This window comes from Chaetodon auriga, chromosome 8 (genome assembly GCF_051107435.1).
Source record: "Chaetodon auriga isolate fChaAug3 chromosome 8, fChaAug3.hap1, whole genome shotgun sequence".
In the NCBI taxonomy this organism is placed as follows: domain Eukaryota; kingdom Metazoa; phylum Chordata; class Actinopteri; order Chaetodontiformes; family Chaetodontidae; genus Chaetodon; species Chaetodon auriga.
Genome location: NC_135081.1, coordinates 17,601,156 through 17,620,803, shown reverse-complemented (window position 1 = coordinate 17,620,803; position 19,648 = coordinate 17,601,156). Strand labels below are relative to the sequence as shown.

General features: G+C 43.0%; 1 protein-coding gene across 5 annotated transcripts in view; it reads right to left on the bottom strand.

The window, feature by feature from the left end:
* Positions 1–19,648, bottom strand: part of LOC143324947 (FH1/FH2 domain-containing protein 3-like) — an 84,390-nt gene that overhangs the window by 28,289 nt on the left and 36,453 nt on the right. For all 5 annotated transcript variants that reach the window (XM_076737760.1, XM_076737761.1, XM_076737762.1 and 2 more), the window contains exons 4-5: positions 5,902–5,969; positions 4,832–4,937 (exon numbers count right to left, since the gene is read on the bottom strand). In XM_076737760.1, the coding sequence (XP_076593875.1) occupies positions 4,832–4,937; positions 5,902–5,969 (174 nt within the window). The remainder of the gene's footprint in view (positions 1–4,831; positions 4,938–5,901; positions 5,970–19,648) is intronic.

Genomic DNA, 19,648 nt, shown 5'->3' with positions numbered 1-19,648 from the left:
TTTAAAGCTTAATTGTCCCTGTTGGTTCTTAGCTGTGTGCAGTAAAGGTCTAAAGGTTTACAGGTTTTCCATCCGACCGCTGATTAAACTGCTTAGACTACAAAGACGGAGTGAATAAGTGAATTTAGCAGCTACTGTGTTTGTTTACGATGAAAACTTCACTGGATGTTCTGGCTTGCTGATCTGCCACATACTGTATAAAATGTGACTCCACGACACTAGAAACACCACAGAGACCAACAACAACTTCAACAAAAGGTCTTGTGTTTCAGGTGCACTTGTAGCCTTGTGAAAAAGACTGCTGCCCACTAAAGTTACTGCCGTGTGTGACACTAAAGGCTGGACTGAGTGCTGTATTCAGAACAGTGTTCCAGGTCCCAGACAGTTTAAGAGGCAATGTAACACTTGAGCACATCTCCCTTTCCCACTGAGGCCCTTTGCATATCTCCCTCTGGAAACCAGGAAGTCAAGGCGCTTTAACTTATGGCATTATAACTGCCGTGTCATTAAAAACAGAAGATCTCAAAATGGTAGCAGGAGAGAGAGAGAGATAGAAAGAGAGAGGAAGAAAGGATGAGATAAAAGCACAAAATGAAATATGGGCATGACTTATTTGATACAGTAATACTTTTGGACCGTTCACAGCACAACTCCCATTTCTGTGGTAGCTATAAATTCACAAATATAAGTTATAGCATGTTAGCCTATGTATATACAATATAATATAGCATGAGATGAGATATGGCCTTCTGAGTATGACGGCAATTTATGCAATGTTTAGGAATGTGTTTTCCAAGACGGCTTTGAAAAAAGACTAAAAGTCTAAATTCCTACAGATCGAAAACTTAACGTCACTTCCAATTCGATTCTGCCGAGACTTCGAGAAGGCAAGTGTTTGGTAAACAACAGTGTGCAGACAGAAATGGCACGGCCTTTAAGGAGCACAAACAGAGAAAGTGTTGCTAAAAACATAGCTTATGGGGAGGAATGTCTACTGTGCACATTTCAAAGCAGGGAATAATTGCTTCAAGTTGACTGTAATTGGTTTGTCTTTAATCTGCCCTCCATCTGCCGCTCCCATTTTACGGTGAAGAATTAAACACAGTTGTTACTTTTGTTGGTGCTCTTTCTGTAAATACTACATGCGGAACGATGATCCAGGAAAAAACCTTGTTTTTGTGTTTCCATCTCCTCTCCCAGTCTTGCTCATGATAATAAGCACCGTAGGGATCTTTTACTTACCGCAGTGAAAAAGCTTGAGCTTAGCGCAGAAACGTCTTTGACCTTTTGCACGAGCTGCTTTCGTTTTAGGGCTGCTGAGGCGCATACTGTGATGTCAACAGCAATGTCTTGCTGTGACAATCAATTATGTTTTTTTGCACGTTAAAGACTGGAATAGAAAGTCTACTGCATGGAACAAAAGCATGCAGGGGATGGACAAAATAACAGAAACACCTTGCTATATTTTGCAGTGTGCACCTGTGCTTCAGCAATTTGATTTGATGATGGCCGATCTGGACGTTTAGCACCTCTGCACTGTAAATGTTGGAATGTGGGCTTGATGACTCAGTTAAAAGAAGTGATTATTAGATCTCTCATCAGGCTGTATGTAGTTCACAAGGTAGCTACACAAATAACCTCCAAAATAAAATAAATAAGATGAAATATAAGCCTCCAAAAAAATGTTCAACTACGTTAAACATAGTGAATCTGCTTTAGTGATAATGAACAATGTTCAGTAGATGCTCAGAAAAGCTTCCTGTCATGGTTTCAAAAAATTAAATGTGGTGTTTACAATGGATTTATTAACTAGGTAACATTTACTGTAAAGTGAAGCATTTTGTCTGTTACCTGGCTAGTCTTGCTAATGTCATGCTGCTAACACCAGCATACAGTGACAGTGCTAGCATGCTGATGTTTAGTAGGTGTAATGTTTAACATGCTGGGCATCTTAGTTTAGAGACACTGGAATTTAATCCATCCAATAGTTCTTGAGATATTTAACTGAACCACAAATGCGAAACAAACTGCTGAAGGAGCTAGAGGAAAAGTCAGGGGGTCGCCAAAGTCAGCAGGATTTATTCTGGGGATCATGACTGATTCCATGGCAATTCATGTGATAGCTGTCAAGATATTTGGGTCCAAGAGAAATGTCCAAGGAAATGTAGAGGGATGACTGACAGACTGACGCTGACGTCCCTAGAGCTGCTGGCACGGTTAAACAGCCAGTTTTCTCTGTGATTAAACATTTTGACTCGAAGAAAAGTTTGCATCTGTTTTCTGCACCTGGGTTGGAGCCTGACAGCCAAAGACTTTGAGAGTAGCTTAAGCTTTCCACGTCACCAACGATTTATGGTTTCAAGATCTATTTTGGAAAAATTCTAAATATATATAGACATAGATGTTCTGCGTTGCGTGAAACACAGCCTCTGTGTTCATTTAAATTCTGAAACAAAGAACATGCAAGCGCTTTTCTCAAATGAATATCTCTAATGAGCCCTTCACAACCTTTGTGGCTCCTGTGTGTTTGCAGCACTACACCAGGGCAGAGTGTAAGGTTTACAGGGGTACCAGATGGCACAGGCACCTCTGAAAAAGTGACCTCACACCCTTTCCCTCTGATGGGGTGATAAAGGCATACATGCTTTCCCCTGGGCCAAAAAACGCAAGCCTCCAAGGAGCTGAGTGCAGGTCTGGAAGCCCTCCGAGCCAGGTGTGAGGGGCCCAGAGAGGGGCCTGACCCCAGCCAGGCAGAGCCAGAAATCCCCACATCACTGAGGGAGCACTAACTGGCCACAGACACCTCCAGGGCTTTGGGAAGATGGAATGAAAAAGTGAGGGGAAAAGAAAAAAGTGAGATGGTGTAGATTGCTGAGAGAGCAGCAGGAACTACCATTTACAATGACGGCAATGTTCCAGAGACTGGGAACCTCCTCTTGTAAAATTCATGCAGACTGGTGTGCACGTGTGCCTTTTTCATCTACAAAAGACCATAAGATTGATTTTTATTCATGAAAGAGAGCAAGATTGTTTTGTCGGGAGGTTTTTTAATGCACACCAGACAGATGGGTTCAAGGCTGCATTCCTATTTCTTCTTTTTTTTTTCCTTTTGGTGGCCTCGACTTGAAAGACATTACAGCAAAAAAAAACCCACATTAGAAGTGATCAATGTTTGATACCAAACCAACTGCTGTTGTTGGTTCTCTCTCTGTCTCCCCATCTCTCTGCACGTGTTAAAATTTCAGGCATGTAATTTACTCCCCTCCTGGGAATCCTTATGACATAGCTCCTCTTGGAAGTCATCAACCAGATCTGTATACATTTCTGACCTGTGCATCTGTGCTGCAGCACATGCTCGACTTGCGTTCTCCAACACATGGCTCACGAGGGAGGGTGATGTGCTGCACTGCTACACACTTCCTCAGCTGGTCAGGAGAAATTAGGTCAGGAGTTGAAACAGGTTAAATGGGCTTTTGGGAGAGAGATACTTTGGTTTAGTTTCTCATGGTGATGCAGGGATACATGAGGGGAAACTGTCTGAGTCCACAGAAATGAAGCGATAAATTAGCACATGAAAGAATAAAGAGAGTCCCACAGAAACGCTCTGACACAGATGTTTTATCAGAATACGCTGGGAGGTAAAGGGAAAAAAGGACAGCACAATAAGGAGGAGTGAAACGATATGAGAAGTGGCCTCATCATTCACAGCACAATGACACTAACAACTCTTACATGTGGTCAACGCTGAACTTTCCAAAAGCCTGTCGTTCCCATCCTCTGCCTTGTTTTGGCCATTTACCTCATGTGATTTATCTGTCTGAGTCAGAGAACAGGCCAAGTTCACATGAAGAACCAAGCATTAAAGAGCCTACAGAGGTAGTGCTGGCAGGGGTCATGTTCATGGTTATGACTTGCCCCAGGGGGTGGGGGTCAACATCAGAACTTTGTCACAGACATCTACACTTTGCTCTTTGATTTTTTTCAATAACAGTGAGTAGCTCGGAAAATTAGAGAGGAAGCATTGCAGGGGGGGGGGGGTTAACATCTGATTGAAATGTGGCTCCAAATTACACTGAGATTCCTTTTAGCAAAGCTTAAAGAAGAAATAACAGAAGGGGTGTCTGGACTGTGAAACTGGAGCCTTACAATGAAACTTTTTAGGACAAAAGATGAATCCAAGCTTATGTCTACATTTATATTATGTACTGTACCTAAAAAAACACTTGAGTAATAAAGGCCTGACGCACTGGCTCGGCTTAATTAACAGAAGTGAATCTTCATGAACACACAAGGTAAACTAAAAATGAGAGATTAAAAAAAAAAAAAAAAAAAGAGAAGAGGGGAAATTTGTTTTATGATCTGCAATATCCTGCCAGAACTTTTATTGGCCACTTAAGCATGTGTGACCTGCCCCCTCACAGCAGGCTGTTAAATAGTAGTGACCTTGTAGCCGGTGTTATGAACCCCTCTAGTATCCTTGAACATGCTGCCCCCTGCCCACCCCTGACTTGACCACATGCAATCTTTCACCTTAGCGACATGGGGCAGATAAATTAACCAGCTGCTCAACTTGGCTTCCACATTATCTGCGGCACACATTTAAGTTTGTTTATACGCTGTAAGTGTGTGAGTGTGAGGAGGTCGTCAAGCAGAATCATCAATTTACATGGTGCGCGTAAACACATGTGGTCCTGGATAGGTTTACGGAAAGAAAAGTGTTACAGGATTGATGAATAACATCCTCGATTAGCCCGTGTTGTAAATTGAGGTGTGAGAAAGCGGCGGAGAGGAAACGTATGCTGTGAGTTTATGGGTTCTGCAGTGGACGTACCCCTGAGGATGTAATTCTGGTAGTTCTGGTCGGCTTCAGCTCCCACTTTTATCAAACAAGTGAGTCCTTCTGCCACCACAAACTCATGCACCAGGTCCTTGTCATCCTGGAAAGAAGTCAAAGGGAAAGAGGCGTCACATACAGAGCCAAAGCCTATATTGATTCAATGTTTTTTTTTAAATAATTAGTGCCAGTTGGAACCTGTTGTTTAATAGCTCACACAGTGCCTTCCAATTACTTAACAGTTTTTATGTGATAACGAAATAAATCAACCCCTGAAAATTGGCATCTTATGAACAGAGGGCACAGATGACTTCATAATTTCAACTCGGTAATGACTCAGTAATGGAGATTTCATATAGCTCAACAAACTTTTCTATTGCTTTAACTTAAACATTGCTGAACAACACCTTGTACTGTCTTATATTTAAGTGACGTACCATTTGCCAGACAGCACGAGCACATCACTCCATTCAGCCTCTACAAACTCCTCAACATTCAGTTATAGCTACTGTAGGAGCAGCGAGCAATTCAATCTGCTTGCTGCATGTTCGGATGGGCTCCTGTTGCTTTGGCCTCCCCACTTCATCCCACATTTTGTCCTGGATGACAAAACCACCTGCATCTCTCACATCTGTCAATGGCTCTGTAATTTAAGACTCATACATGCACACTACACTAGTGCAATGAAGAAAAGTAATACCGAAATCAGGCCAAATGGACATTTATTACACAACAAGAATCATAAATATTCTCTACAACCAAAGCCACTCATAGCGTAAAAGTGAGCTATTCTAATCTATTCTGGGCCTGCATCGACGTCTGTTGCTCTCTTTTCCATTTAACTGTCAGTTCACCCTCCCCCTCTATGGCCGACTGCCCATCAGGCCAACCCAGCCCAGCCCCAGTGTGTGAAGTATGACCAGACCTGAACACTCCACAGCTGCCACGAAGGCAGACTCTGAGCAGCACAGCTCTGCCTCAAGAAAACAATGCTGCGTCCAAGTGTGAGTGTGCATGTTGGCTGATCCTAAGAGGTCCAGAAAGAGCTCAAAAAGAGAACTAATTACCTGAAAAATCTGCTTGAGGGAAAAGAGGGCTCTCCTCAGCTCCCGTCCAGTTGAGTTGTAGAGTTTTTCTGTGTGGTGAGAGGAAAGAAGAATGGAAAAAAATCAGCTGACAATCGCACATGTGGTATCCGTCTATGACGCTGTCCTGCAAAAAGTGAATGTAACAAACGGACATGAGGTTCAGAATCATTGTGATTCCTTTTGAAAAGTGTTATCGCATCATCAAATCCATGATGAACCACACATTTCTCTTTCAAAATCACTTCCTTGTGCCTACGTCACACACATATCATCGGCAGCAATTATGCCAAGTAGCGGAATGTGAAAAATACTCTGCAAGGGGAATAGTGAGAGCAAAAGCAACAGCAGGAGCAACTCAGAGCACATCTGTGGAGAGTTAGTGAACAGTGGATGTTTCCTGCTGACAAAGCCATATCTGTAGCTTACCATAATATTAAGTCGAGGCAGAAACTTAAACCAATAGCCACCACAATGGCTAGGAAACAATACACCCATTAATCAGTTATGGAAACACCACAGAGTACTAAAGGAGAGATATGACAGATGAAAGATGCTTGAGACGGAGGCGAACATTTTCTGCAGCGACTGTCCTTCACCCTGCACGCAGTCTGCCAGGGGGTGGCAGCAGTGAGCACAGTCCTTGTAGCTCACTCATCACTGCTGAGTGAACTCTCTCTGACTCAGCAAAAACTGCCCCTGTTATTGCTGCAGATGCAGTAACATACAGCACAGCACAGTTCAGTGCAGTACAGTTAGGTAATACTGCTGCTTCTCCCTCAGTATTTTCTTTTTTTACTCACCCATTGCTTACTGTTATGTCCCAAAATGCTTCTTTCATCTGTCTTTGACAGATACATCTTCGCATGAGGGAGTGGTGATTTGTCTCACCCAGCACAGATCGGACAGGAGACTTGCATGTACACAGAAGGCATGAACACAGTGAGGTTGTGTGGTTCTCTCTCTCTCAGACACACACACACACACACGTATGCACACACACACAGATACACCCTACATGCAGTGAAGCACTTTTCAATGTGCCTTCAGTCTGTTTATTGCACCACTGCAGCTGTTGCAGTCGCAGTGGGATGATTTATCTCCGTTGGTGCACGAGCATGTTTTAGTTCAAACACACCCAAACATGAAACATGAGCAGGGCTGCAACTAACGATTATTGTCATTATCGAGTAATCTGCAGATTATTTCAATGATTCATCGATTAATGGTTTAAGTTTATAAAATGGAAAAAATGCTCATCACAATTTCCCGTAGCTTAGTTACATCTTTAAATCGCTTCTTTTGTCCAACCAACAGTCTAAACCTCACAAACCCTTCTTTTACTATCATAAACAAAAATGGCAAGAGAGCAGCAGATCCTTAGATTTACGAAACTGGAGCCAGCGAATGTTTGAAAAATGACTGAAATGATTAATCATCTAATCGTTACAGCTCTACAACTGATCAGCAGACACAACCTATGTAGATCCCGCCTTCCCATATCCATAAACAAACACACAAATCATTTGTGCCTATGTGTGCCTCATCTTTACAAACAGCTGCCAGTAATTCTATTCAAAAGTGTGAGAAACACACACCAGTGAGTGCATACGCTTGGGAACAGGCCTCTATTCATTGTTGTCCCCTCAGCAGATGAACTGAGAGAGAGAAACAGGGTGTGTGTTGCCAGTTCTGTGGGCACACACAGGCTGCTTGTAGACGCTGGACCAGACAGAGCGAGCACTCGTGGTCTGATGTCTTGAAGTGCCTTTCCAATGATACATAACATTTTCACAACAAACATAAAAAAAATCACACACGGTGACAGCTAGCATACGGAGGCCCACTGAGAAGGCTATCAGGCAACATCATGAAGAGTTTTGGGGAAAACATGTCAACAAATTAACAGCTATGATAACTGAATAACTAATTAACTATATCTTCAATGTACTGTTAAAACGTTAAATTATGAGTCAAACTTTGATTTAAATATCTGTGTTGCATTCCTGGGTTAAATATTGCACCCATGTTCCAGGACATGCCATTGCACGGTAAGGTTGTCCACACTAGTGTAACTCAAACTTCATATTATTGGTGTAATCCGGTCTAGTTCAGACAGAGAAGACACTGGAGATGCCTCTGTAATGCAGACAGCCTGGGACTGGGCCATATGTGGTTAAAAGGCTCCCATTTGATGAGGCTGCACACTGAAATCACACACCTCACAATCCGGTTCCAGCAGAGCTCCTTATCTTTAGAAGATGTCTTGTTTCTAATTTATGACTCTAATGGTATTTGGTGTGAGTGGAGCCGGGCTTTGGATGTTTGCACGTTCAGTGCCGTACATGGCTCAGACGCATGATGAGTCAATGAGTGTTAGTCCCAGTCAGTCACTGGAAACAACATCCACAAGGAATAAATCTCCACTGGTCCAGAGAGGGGAAGCTGTGCGATGTTGGTGATTTGTGTCTTTATAAATAACAGGAAGGAACTGTGACCGGCCCTTTTCGGTCTGGGGCCCCCAGCTGTGGAACTCCCAGCCAGAGAGCCTCAGGGTTGCCAAGTTGGCATCATCTTTTAAATCTCCTCTCAAAACTGACACATTTTTGTAGTGGTATCTTTCTTTCCTTTCATTTACTCCCTTTTAAAACTTCTGATTCTATTTTCATCATCGTCATCATTGCGATAAAGCACTTCGTAACTCAGTCGATGAAAGTGATATATAAATGATTAATAACAATGATCCACTCACAACAATACCTAAAATAAATTTTAATCCTTTTTTTTAGATTTGGTCTGAGCTTCATGCAGCTGGAATGAACTGAATCCTTTTACAACCATTCTGCTATGAGCTCAGGTCTGTGGTTAAAGCTTTTTAACTAGTGCACCCCCTCTTGCAGGTCAAGGTAGGGCCACATCCATTGCCCTATACCTCAGGAAGATGACTCAGAGTTTAGATTAGTGATCTCTAAACAGACAAGCTCTCTGATCGCTGGAGCGGAAAGACAGAGGGAGATGCTCTGGGTTACTCATCACACCTTCGCCACACAAAGCAAACTTGATTTGCGGTCCTACTAAACCCAAGTCCCTGAATCCATGTGCTCCTTTTCTTCTCAAAGGCTTCCCTGCACTTCCTCACGGACATTGAATGTTAATTAGTCGACAGTTAAATTACACCCAGCACTGCTGAGCAACCGGTGATGATTCTGCCCAGCAGCACAGCACTACGGCAGTGATGCATCAGCACCTGGGCTGCCACTGGGTTTGAATAAATCCCAGGAGCATGTTTTGTGTGTGTTTGTGTGTGTGTGTGTGTGTGTGTGTGTGTGTGTGTCCACCAGTACCAGCATGGCAGAGACATTCTTCTTTTTGCTCCTCTACTTAGCCCTGCAGTTTGGACCACAATAAAACTGTCAGAAAGTTATTCCTGCCCGACACTAAATGAAGCCCATCTGCAGGAACAGACTGTTCCTTCCCTGTCCCTGTCTGCAGTCCGCATACACTGATGCACCTCCGAGAGGCCCATTTCTAATGAGAAATAGCTCAGCGGGGATTAGTTCCATACCATTTGGCACAGATATGCACCCTAAAGTATGGGCCTTCTGCATTTCCATATTTAGGAAAAGAACCCAGCCACTCATTTACTCAGAGGAAATGTTTGTGAACCCCAACTCTCATAGTCACATCCACCTGAAACCCTGAAACTAGCTGAAACGTCAAACTCAATAGCTCTCTACATTTGTCATGTATTTGTTGTTGGGCCAAGGCAAACCCAGGGCTACAAGAGCAAAGGGAGATATGATGGATAACACACAGTTTGGGCACTGCAAGACATTCTGGGCACTTGAGATGCATCTTTCACTTCTGACTGGAGTGGAGCCAAAACACAGCTACAGCTAGAACACAAAGAAACTGTAGCAGCCAAGTAGCTCTCCACGAGCTAATCTTGAGATTAATATAATATGCCTATATGGCTAAATGGCCATTTAAGCGTGTTGCAAATTCCTCTTCATACCACAAAACAAGACACCCTTAAAATTAAAACAATGCAGGAGTGCAGCTGAGGACAAGCAGCCCATTTTTTGCCTGTCATCTTTACTTTCCCCTGAGGCTTTTACTGACAAGAAGCTGACAGTGGAATGACTCAACCAAGTGAAAGTGGGTTTTTTTTTTTTCTTTGATGCCTCATATTGATGTACGAAAGGGAGCAGCTGTTTTCTCCTCTTAAATTGCAATCCACAGTCACGTTTTGTCAGCTGGAATGGCTACAGGGATGTGTTGGTCTCGTAATTATAACAATCATAAAAGTAGTAGCGGAATTTCTATAATCATCAGGAATGCGCTCAACTACCCCGAGTGGGAGGGTGAAGGAAAAGCGACTGTGGGGCCTGAAACATTCAGACAGGCCAGGACTTCATGGACGGTTGTGCTACTGCTGAGGGGACAACTTTTAGAGGCATATCTGTCCTGTGCTGCTCTTGACACCTTCTGGTGTCTCTGTGACAGTGCCAGCACATTCCAGTAATGCTGTTTTTTCGTCTGAGTCATGGGTCACTTTTTATTTATCTCTGCACGTCAGTCTCAACCCAAGACCAGTTTCTATCTCCTCACTGCTGGACAGCTCACAGATTATCCACATTAATTTGCCAATAAAGCGATTGACCTTTCCATTTTCCATCTGCGAACACATATGACATGCTCAGTTACTCTGTAATCTGTTAGCATGCTTGTACAGTATATCCAGAGAAGTGCCATAAAATGAAAAGGATGACTACCACTGCTCATGCTTCCCGCAGCAGGCGGAACACAAAAACCACATCCAAGGCACAGCCAGGAAACCCACAAAGACCCCACTGGGCGGTACAGCCTCACACACGCTGCTGTAAATTAAACTGTGTTTGCTTTTAGGAGTGGAGCCGTCAAGACAAGAGGCACAAGAGGAGGATCCCTAACAGTGTACTGATGATTGTAAACAAGACTGTCGTAACAATGCACAATCACATCCACAGTTTTTTCATGCCGGACGCACAGATGCTCACGTTGAGAAGAATACAGCTATTACTTCTGCAATTAGCAAGGCTGATTTTTTGCATGATGTTATTATACCACATGATAACGTGGTATAATAACATCTCTTTCTCTCACCACGTCACTTCCGCAAGCGTGGTCGAAGCACAGCTCAGACTAGAATGGGGAGTGGTGATAATTAGGTTTCCTTGCTGGAGAAAACTTCAGAGCCTACAGGTGGATTCTGGGTTGGATGTGGGACTTATAAAGACCTAACTGAGCAGCAGCAGCAGCTGTGTTAAGTGGGGAAGGCATTGACAGCTTAAGGAGACGGCCTCATAGATGGTATGTTGCATGCACATTGCAGTACATAGAGGTTGTCATTTGTCAGTACAGCAGCGCAACTCAAATTGTTTGCTTAATCTACCTCACAGGCATTGTTCTATGTATTGCATGGAGCTGCTGTGATCACCGATTGTCCTTAACACATTCTATTTGGAAAAGACTTCATTTCATATGGGTGAATCCTGGTAAAGGAAAACAAATCATGAAGCTACAATCTACACAAATCAAAAGGCAGGAAATGTGTTTTTGTGCAGCCTTGCAGGAGTAAAGGTCAGTTTGTGATGGCCAACGCTGGACTGTAAGAGCTGAATTCAGTCCCAACCAGTGCCCTGCCCATGTCTGCATTTAGCCCCGTCTCAGAGAGCCCGGAGCCCGTTCCACTGGTCAGTAAAGGCCACAGACTCTGTGAGAGGTGACGGCGGTCAGACTGAGCCCAGACAAACTGTAGCCATCTGGGAGACCACGGCCTTGTGTGAGCCAGCATCGCCACATCACTGCCTGCCATGTGTAAGGATAAAGGGACCCATCTTTCATTTTTGTCCCCCTGGTATTTTCATGAGAAGCCCTTGAGTTTACAGTACGCGTAATGGCCCTCTGCAGTCACGAAACACAGCAGCATAACAAGATCAACACTGCTTCCTACTCATTTTTTCCTCTTCTCCTTTCTCACTCTGTAAGGGAAACCTCCTGGTCCAAACTTTATGGAGAGAAAACAAAAGTAATTAAGGTGGAAGACCTCCCAGCATGTGCATGGGTTTGTAACATGCTACTTTGTGGACTGGGGTTTCTTCTGCTCTTTTTATCCCTTTCTCCTTGAACAAAAACATAAGGTGAATGATGGGTCAATAAAAGCAGACTTTAGCACTCAGGTGGAAATCATTAAGTGGGAATGCAGGTAAGAATGAGATCACTGTCAGCGTGTTTGAGCTTTGAGTACAAACGCAAAGTGGATCAAGACAATTATATGGACAATGTGTGTGTGTGTCTGTACATGAACATGCACTATAAACATGCAAGGACACTCAGACAGGCAGTTTATAAAGTGCACAGAGGAATAAAGACATTAATTAATTTGTTCCTGTTGCCTGGAGTTTATTCAAATGCTTTGGAAGTTGTGATGGAAGACATATGGAGATGATGGTTTAGATTAGGGAAAACTGAGTTGGGCCACACAGACTAAAGAAGGCTCTGTCATTGGGAGCAGGCCTCACAGGGAGGCCTGGGTGGACCCACGGGGCGAGAAAGTCTCTGAGCAGACACACAGCTAAGGCATGGGACAAGATCAGAATCATCAAAATAACTAGTAAATCTGGGCTTAATTTAGTGATGAGGAAAGAGTTAACACACAGGGCAGGGCCGTAAAAAGTCACATGTGTGCTGCCTTTGTGTGTGCTTTGCTACCATTGATATAGCTGACTGCTATATGATTGGCTTTTGCAAAAAGATCTCGCAAGCTCCACAATAAAATATGCCTGGACACATGTTCCTTCAGCGTTCGAACATGCAAATAAACCTCGCTAATTCATTTTGATTTGATTTCCTTCACGGATGTTGTACCTGGACTTCCTCTGCACATCATGCGAGAGAGCACGGTGTTTAAAATCTCACAGGAGCAGTGAGGAGATCAGGTTTCTGGGCTGCGACACTCTATCCTGGCAGAGACATTTGATACCGAGGCATACCACAGCTTAGTTCCAATAAACACAAAACCCGGCCCACAGAGCTCAACGGCACTCATTGTCCCTTGATGGAAACGGGGGAAATTGGATTGTTGTGTTTATTGATGTGTTTACGTAAGACTTTCTGTGAAAGTTTATGTTTTTGTCAGTCACAGTAATTCTTCTGGAAGGCAGCAGTGGCATTTGTCTTTTAGCTCGGAGCAAAGTTTAGCCTCGCGCACCTTTTCATTATTCTCGTGAGGTAGAACATGTTCCGCAGAGCACTTAAAGGGCATCGCGCGGGCTAATTATTTTTGGGTCCCTTCAATAAACTGTACGTTAACCAGCCGTCAAGATACTATCTGATGCTGTCAAAGAGAAACAGTCCAGGAAAGCGAGGGTGGAATCTGCAGAATTCCAGACGAGGAGAGAGACATGACAGCAAGGCCAATGTGAGGACAGACAAATCTTTCATTAGTGCCTGCCTGTCTAATGAGTCATTCCTTCGCTACCAGGTGGGGTGACCCTCACTACACCCCTCAGTAAATACCCCCTTCTCTTCCCTCTGCTTTTTTGTAGCCCACTGCCCTCTTTCACCTCCTCAGCGGGGCTTCCCCACACTCGCCACCGCTGACACAAATAGGTAGTGGAGCGGAGAGCAGAGTAAAGGCATGTACTCATTCAGCAGGCCAGACAAAAGCCTGACACAGATATAAACCGGGGGATCAACAATTGAAGTGGGTCTGCTTCGGGGTGGTGCTGCTGGAACACAGTTAAAGCCAGGCACCGTGAAGTTATGGTGACCGCTGTCAGGGGTGAGCTGGTCATTAGCAGCATTTCTGTGACTCTGTTGGTGAATGCTCCTCTAATAACCTCTGTATGTAAAGTTGGAAGGAGGCTGGGTCAAGGCCTTTCCCCATGTGTTGCTTGGCAGCTGCTTCAGCCAAACAGCTTTTCTTACTGCAGTAAAAACCAGCGCATGTGCATATGGATGCAGGGCCAGATGCTTAGAGAGTAAGATTTAAAATCTCAGTCCATACAGCATATTCCCCTACTGTCACGTGTGCACACATATGCTGTAGTGCTTTTTTTTTTTTTAAATTTGAGGATTTTTATCTTTTTAGCCATAACAGACAATTCCACAAAGCCAAGTGCTTTTCTCAATTTAGACTTTATGACCCTTAAAATGAAAAACGTTTCATTTCATGTACTTGCAATTAAATGTGAATGTGAAAAAATGTTTTTTTCTTCCTAAAGTAGGGATGGAAAATATTCTCAACAATGACCTCAGTGACTCTCTCCCCAAACCTACTTCATTCCCCTCTTCCTCTCTCACTCCTCTTGGCTGTCTCTCTGCCTCTGCCTTACTCAGCTCCCTCTTATTCTTAACAACCTGACACGTGGGGAAATGCACCAGTGCAAACTCTGTCCAATAAACACAGTTGTGCTGAGACCACATCTATTTCAGACTCTGCTCTAGGAATAGGAAGCTGACCGATGTGGAAGCGCACACATCTGTGACAGCACACCGTCTCATTTCCATACTGACCACACAGTGACTGTACTCTTAATGGAAAAGAAATGGAAAAAAAGTTCTTCCATCTCACTCACTTTCTGTCAAAACACCTGGTTTGTGGATAAGTGGGACCCACTGCGGTCTTTCTCAAACTCCTTTTCTTTTTAATGCCAGGGAAAAATTAGTTTCCTCCTGTCTTCTCAGTGAGGAAGAAGAGGACGTTTGGTATCTGTCTGTCAGTGCTTAGGTACAGACACAACCTAGTTAACCTGACATCCAGTCTAATAGGAGCAGCCCCCTGTCATCAGTGTTGCTCACAACCTTTGATGACCTTCGGTAATTACTCCCACCAGTCAGAGACAGACGGACACTTAAAAACACATGTGACAAGGAAGAATAAAGAATCTGATGTTGAACATTTGCAAGGCGTCACTGTCCAGTGACAACCATGCATGTCCAATTTTTAATATTTCAAATACATTCAATGATTAAGTTCCTTTACGGCTCAACAAACGTCCCCTACCTCTGAGATTAAATACACCTTTAAACCCACTGGACATTCTCACAAAGCTAAAAACAGGGTTGTTTTTTCTTAGCCCATGAAAAAGTGACCTTTTGGAGCCACACGGTTTTCAGAGTAGTTCGCCAAAAAGCAATGTATAAATGCCTGACAGGAGATAAAATGTACTGCGCTAGTCATATGATCCGCATCTTACAAAGGGAAGCTTAAGTATTTGCTACATGTGAAAGCATATGGAAGCTTACTTAACTGGCCACTGAACAAAATAAAGCCTGGACTGAAAGCCTGTAAGAGCAGGGCTCCACATTTGCATGAGGGAAAAGTCAGGCTGTTCAAGTACGGACAATCCTTCATAGTTATGAGTTATGGAGACAGAAATAACAAAAAGACCAAGCTCTCTCTCGCTCACATACATATCTTCAAACACTACTCATTTCTTGGCAGAGGGAAGTTTATGCCATCATCTTTGATCCAGATCCAATCAGGCTGGCACAGATGCTACCTACAGTACAATCATCAAGCAAGCTAGCGCATGAGTTTGTTTTTATAGTTTGTGTAATCTCCAAAGTCGTCACAGTGAAATGATTTCTAATGAATCCACAGAGGATGAACAGTGGGCTTTTTCAAAGCCATGTACGGCTTAAAAAGATATGGGTGGACTTAAAATTATTCTCTGCGGTGATCTGTGATCATAAACTTCATTTGCCATGACCATCCTGGTCTTGCATGAGTGCTCTGTCATGTCAAATTGTTGCACCTTGGCACTAGCTTTGCTATGCCAAGCTGGGTGTGAAGTGTGATCTGACTGCTGACAGGTGGCAGAGCCCAGGGAAGGGTCAAGTCAGCACTATTATTGACAACCGAAGAGGCAGGATAAAATGGATTTATATGAATAGCATACTGTAATAAGAGAGATTTGATATTCCTGTTTATGGTAGGCTTAGATCTGACATTGTAAATATTAAACACGCAATTACAGTCCAATCCAAATTGTTTAAAAGACATTTGCTGCACGAAAACAGAACATTTCTTACGACTCAGAGGAGACAGTTTCATCCACAATTAATTATCTCTGTTGTCGAGGAGGTGTTTTGTTTGGATAGAGACTGCTTTATTCTGAGGTGTCATTGAAATGAATATAATCCATGCTTGGCACAGACAGTCAAAGGACTGAAAGACCTGTTTTGTCCTCTGGGGCCAACCTGTTTGCCCAACTGGAACAAATTCACAATCAACATGACTGACTGCTTTCTCTCCAAAATCCTGCTTGACAATGCCAAATGACTGATGTGTTTGCTGTTTTATTTCTGATGGATCATATCAGAAATTTCCCACTCATGTTAGCGCTGTTTGATAAGGAATTAATGTTTGCTAGGCAAGCCAGCTGAGTACAGTAAACTACAGCCTTTTGGCATGATACATTTACAATACACAGTTGTCAAATCAAAGAGAACACAAGGCCGGTTTCTATTTATTGTACAGTGCGAAGAAAAACTGAGCGAAAGCTCAAATATTCAAACATGTCTTCCTCCCTTGTCAGAGAGCATCAGCTGTCATTTCTCTCCAGTGTCACTGGGCCTCACAGCACCCCCGACATATTTGGACTGGTCTGAATAAATATGGTAAAACAGTTCCCTGGTATCACTGTACCACACTGGGCCAGTCTCGGAGAGGAGACGTAACTGCAGCTCAAATCCATCAAACTCTGACGCACTCACACACAGCAGACATTAATTCGCATCATGATGAAAGGAGATACGGAATGACCCCACAAATTTGAGATAAAATGCAATAATACCCCTTTGATAGATAGGAGTGGCCTCTGTGATCTCATGTTACCCAGCGAAAATCAACAAGAGATGGGCCAGTATATTGCAGCAGACTGCTTGTCTACATTTTAAGCGATACGCTGGGCCTCTTTCCTCACCATTCATCTGTCATGTGAGAGGGTATCCACTGTTCCAGTGTGGAGGAAACCAAGGGCCTTTCTACCATACATAACCCTTAATGAGCTAATTTAACCTCGGCCTGTATTGTTGGGTTCAATTTGCCGTTATGTTGATGAAAAACAGATTAAAGTGAATGTCTTTAAATGCACACGTTTCTTAGATTAACTTATCTTAACTTATCTAGTTTCTATAAGGACCAAATCTCTTTTCCCTTCGTCATAAAAGGAAAACTACGAACGAAAAAGAACAGCAAAACCATCTGCGACTGAAGATCACAGCTACACTTAAAACAAGAGACGGGGTTATGGTACTTTATCTATTAGTTTCTCAGTCTGACAACCTAAATGTCTTCCCAGAATGACTATTTTGAAAAATATGCATGCATGGAAAATTAAACAAGCCCCGTATCTTCAATACAAAACAAAGGGGAAAATTACTGCCTCAATGAAAAGTGAGATGGTCTGCTTTACTAGCAACTGCTGCACACTTTGAAGAGAGACATACCTGGCATTCAGCAAACATGCCCTAGCAATATAAATCACATGAAGAGATTTTTGAAAACCACCATTAGGAGCCAGTCATGCATCCCTGTAGCATGACAGTGTCGAGGTGGAGAGGGATTGGCTGGCACACCTAAAGCACCCTCAATTTCTGATAGGATAAAAGGCCGTTTTGGCTCGCAGCACTACAGAGGATCAGCCGTCTTTTGGCAAGAAAGAATGTTAAGTGTTCTCTTACCTTATTTAGCCAAAGCCAGCCATCATATCACAGAGCGTGCAATGGAAAAAAGGGAGAGATAGAGCCAAGATTATGATCCAAAGCTATAAAAAAAACAATGTCAACAGAACATACCTTAAAGTAATGAAAAGACATTTGTGGTATGAGGATGACAAGAGGTGTGTCCAGCACAACACATTTATTAGGGAGGAACCACATGCCGTGAGATAACAGAGTCTCCATAACATTTATTTTGTCTGAGAACGATGGAGTGGATATATGGCACCTCCTGTTACTCCAGTGAGTGGGAGAGTTATTCAAAGACTAATTCCAGATTAATATAATCTGCTACAAAGTGCATGAATCTGATATTGTCAGACATGACAAGACATTCTTTAGATGGACCACATTAGCTTAGTGGTCAAGCTAATGAATGGTTTAACTTGACCGCTAATGGTACATTAGATTCCAACACTACTGTCTAAAACAGCTTCCATACACTCCCATAGAACTATTTCACGGAAAGGCTGCTTGTTTGTGTGTCTCCTTTACAAGGAAGAAATATTAACACATGGGGCTCGGACCAACATGTAAAATTAATTAGATCTCATTCAATAAAACCTCAACAGAAAGGTAACTTAAACGTAATCTACCTTTCAAAACATAAGCAACTTAGTTACACCTTGGTTATAGCTCATAACTGATCTGCTTCAAGTGGGTGTCTTTACCATCCCAACCTCTAGAGGTCTCTGTCTGGTATTTTATTCCAAGCTTTGCTGTGTTTGCATGAGAAGTAGAGTTAACAGGTTTAACTATCCCAACAAGACGGGGGGGCCGGTGTAATAAAGCTGCAGAAAAAAAAGAGACCTTGTTCTCTGCGCAGCAGGGGGTGAGATTCACGCATGGCTGCATCTACATCTATAGAGACACAAATGTGGAAAAAAAAAAAAAAGAAGAAAAAAAAACCTCTTGCATAACTTTGGTCATTGTGATGACATTGTGGTGTTGGTATTTCAACCCCCTCCCCGCAGAAAAGTAGAGCCCAAATTATTTCTGGCTAATGTTGGCTAATAAGATTCAGCATATCGGTATCAGCATATGCACTTCAGTAGATGTGCAAAAAAATGCAGTAGATACATGTTTTATATACTGTTAAATACAGTATCTTATGTCTTTTTAAGTTATGGTTATTTGCATTTACTTTTAGAAACTTACTGCTACATTAACTTTGGCAATGACATTTATTGTCTACTCTTGGATAACCAAATAGAACAGATGGATTTTGCTGGCAGTTAAGTTTAAGATACTGTTTGAGATACTGTGAACTCCTCCCTAAACTGGCTGCATAGTGTTGTGCATATAGTGATGACTATTCCCAGAACAACAGCTGTTTAACAAAAAATAGCTCAGCTCAGCTCAGACCACCAACAAAAGCTACCTGGTTTGGACTCGTCCACGGCGCGTGACCACAGATACCTGTGGAGTGTGGTTTACATGAGGCTGTGGGTGTACTGCTGGGTGTAGCCCTGATGCCTTTCAAAACAGACGATTTCATAGTTGGGAAAATGCTCTCTTTTTATTTTTCTTCCTTCGCCCCACTTGGCTTGTTGTACAGAGACTATGATGGACTGTAAATCTTACAACTCACCTCATTTGTCTTTCATCTTGATTGACCATGGCCTAGCCATAAAATCAGCCAGATTTAAGAGCCAAATCTTGAAAATAACATTTATGACTTCACACGACCCACATATATGCGTGTTCATTTACCCTCCACCTACTAAAGAAGCCAAAGAAAAAATGCAATAATGCTACGTTTCGGGGGGGGGGGGGGGGGGGGGGGGGTGCTCAGAAATCTGAGCATGCGTGAGACAAGATTTCAACAGGCAACAGCCCTGCATGATCACACCATAACAATTTCAGACACCTTAGCCCAACACTCTGGTACCAGCTTCAGGCCGTTTGATGTTTTCACATTAAGCGATTCCATTCCTCTGGTACTCACCCCTCTTTCGCA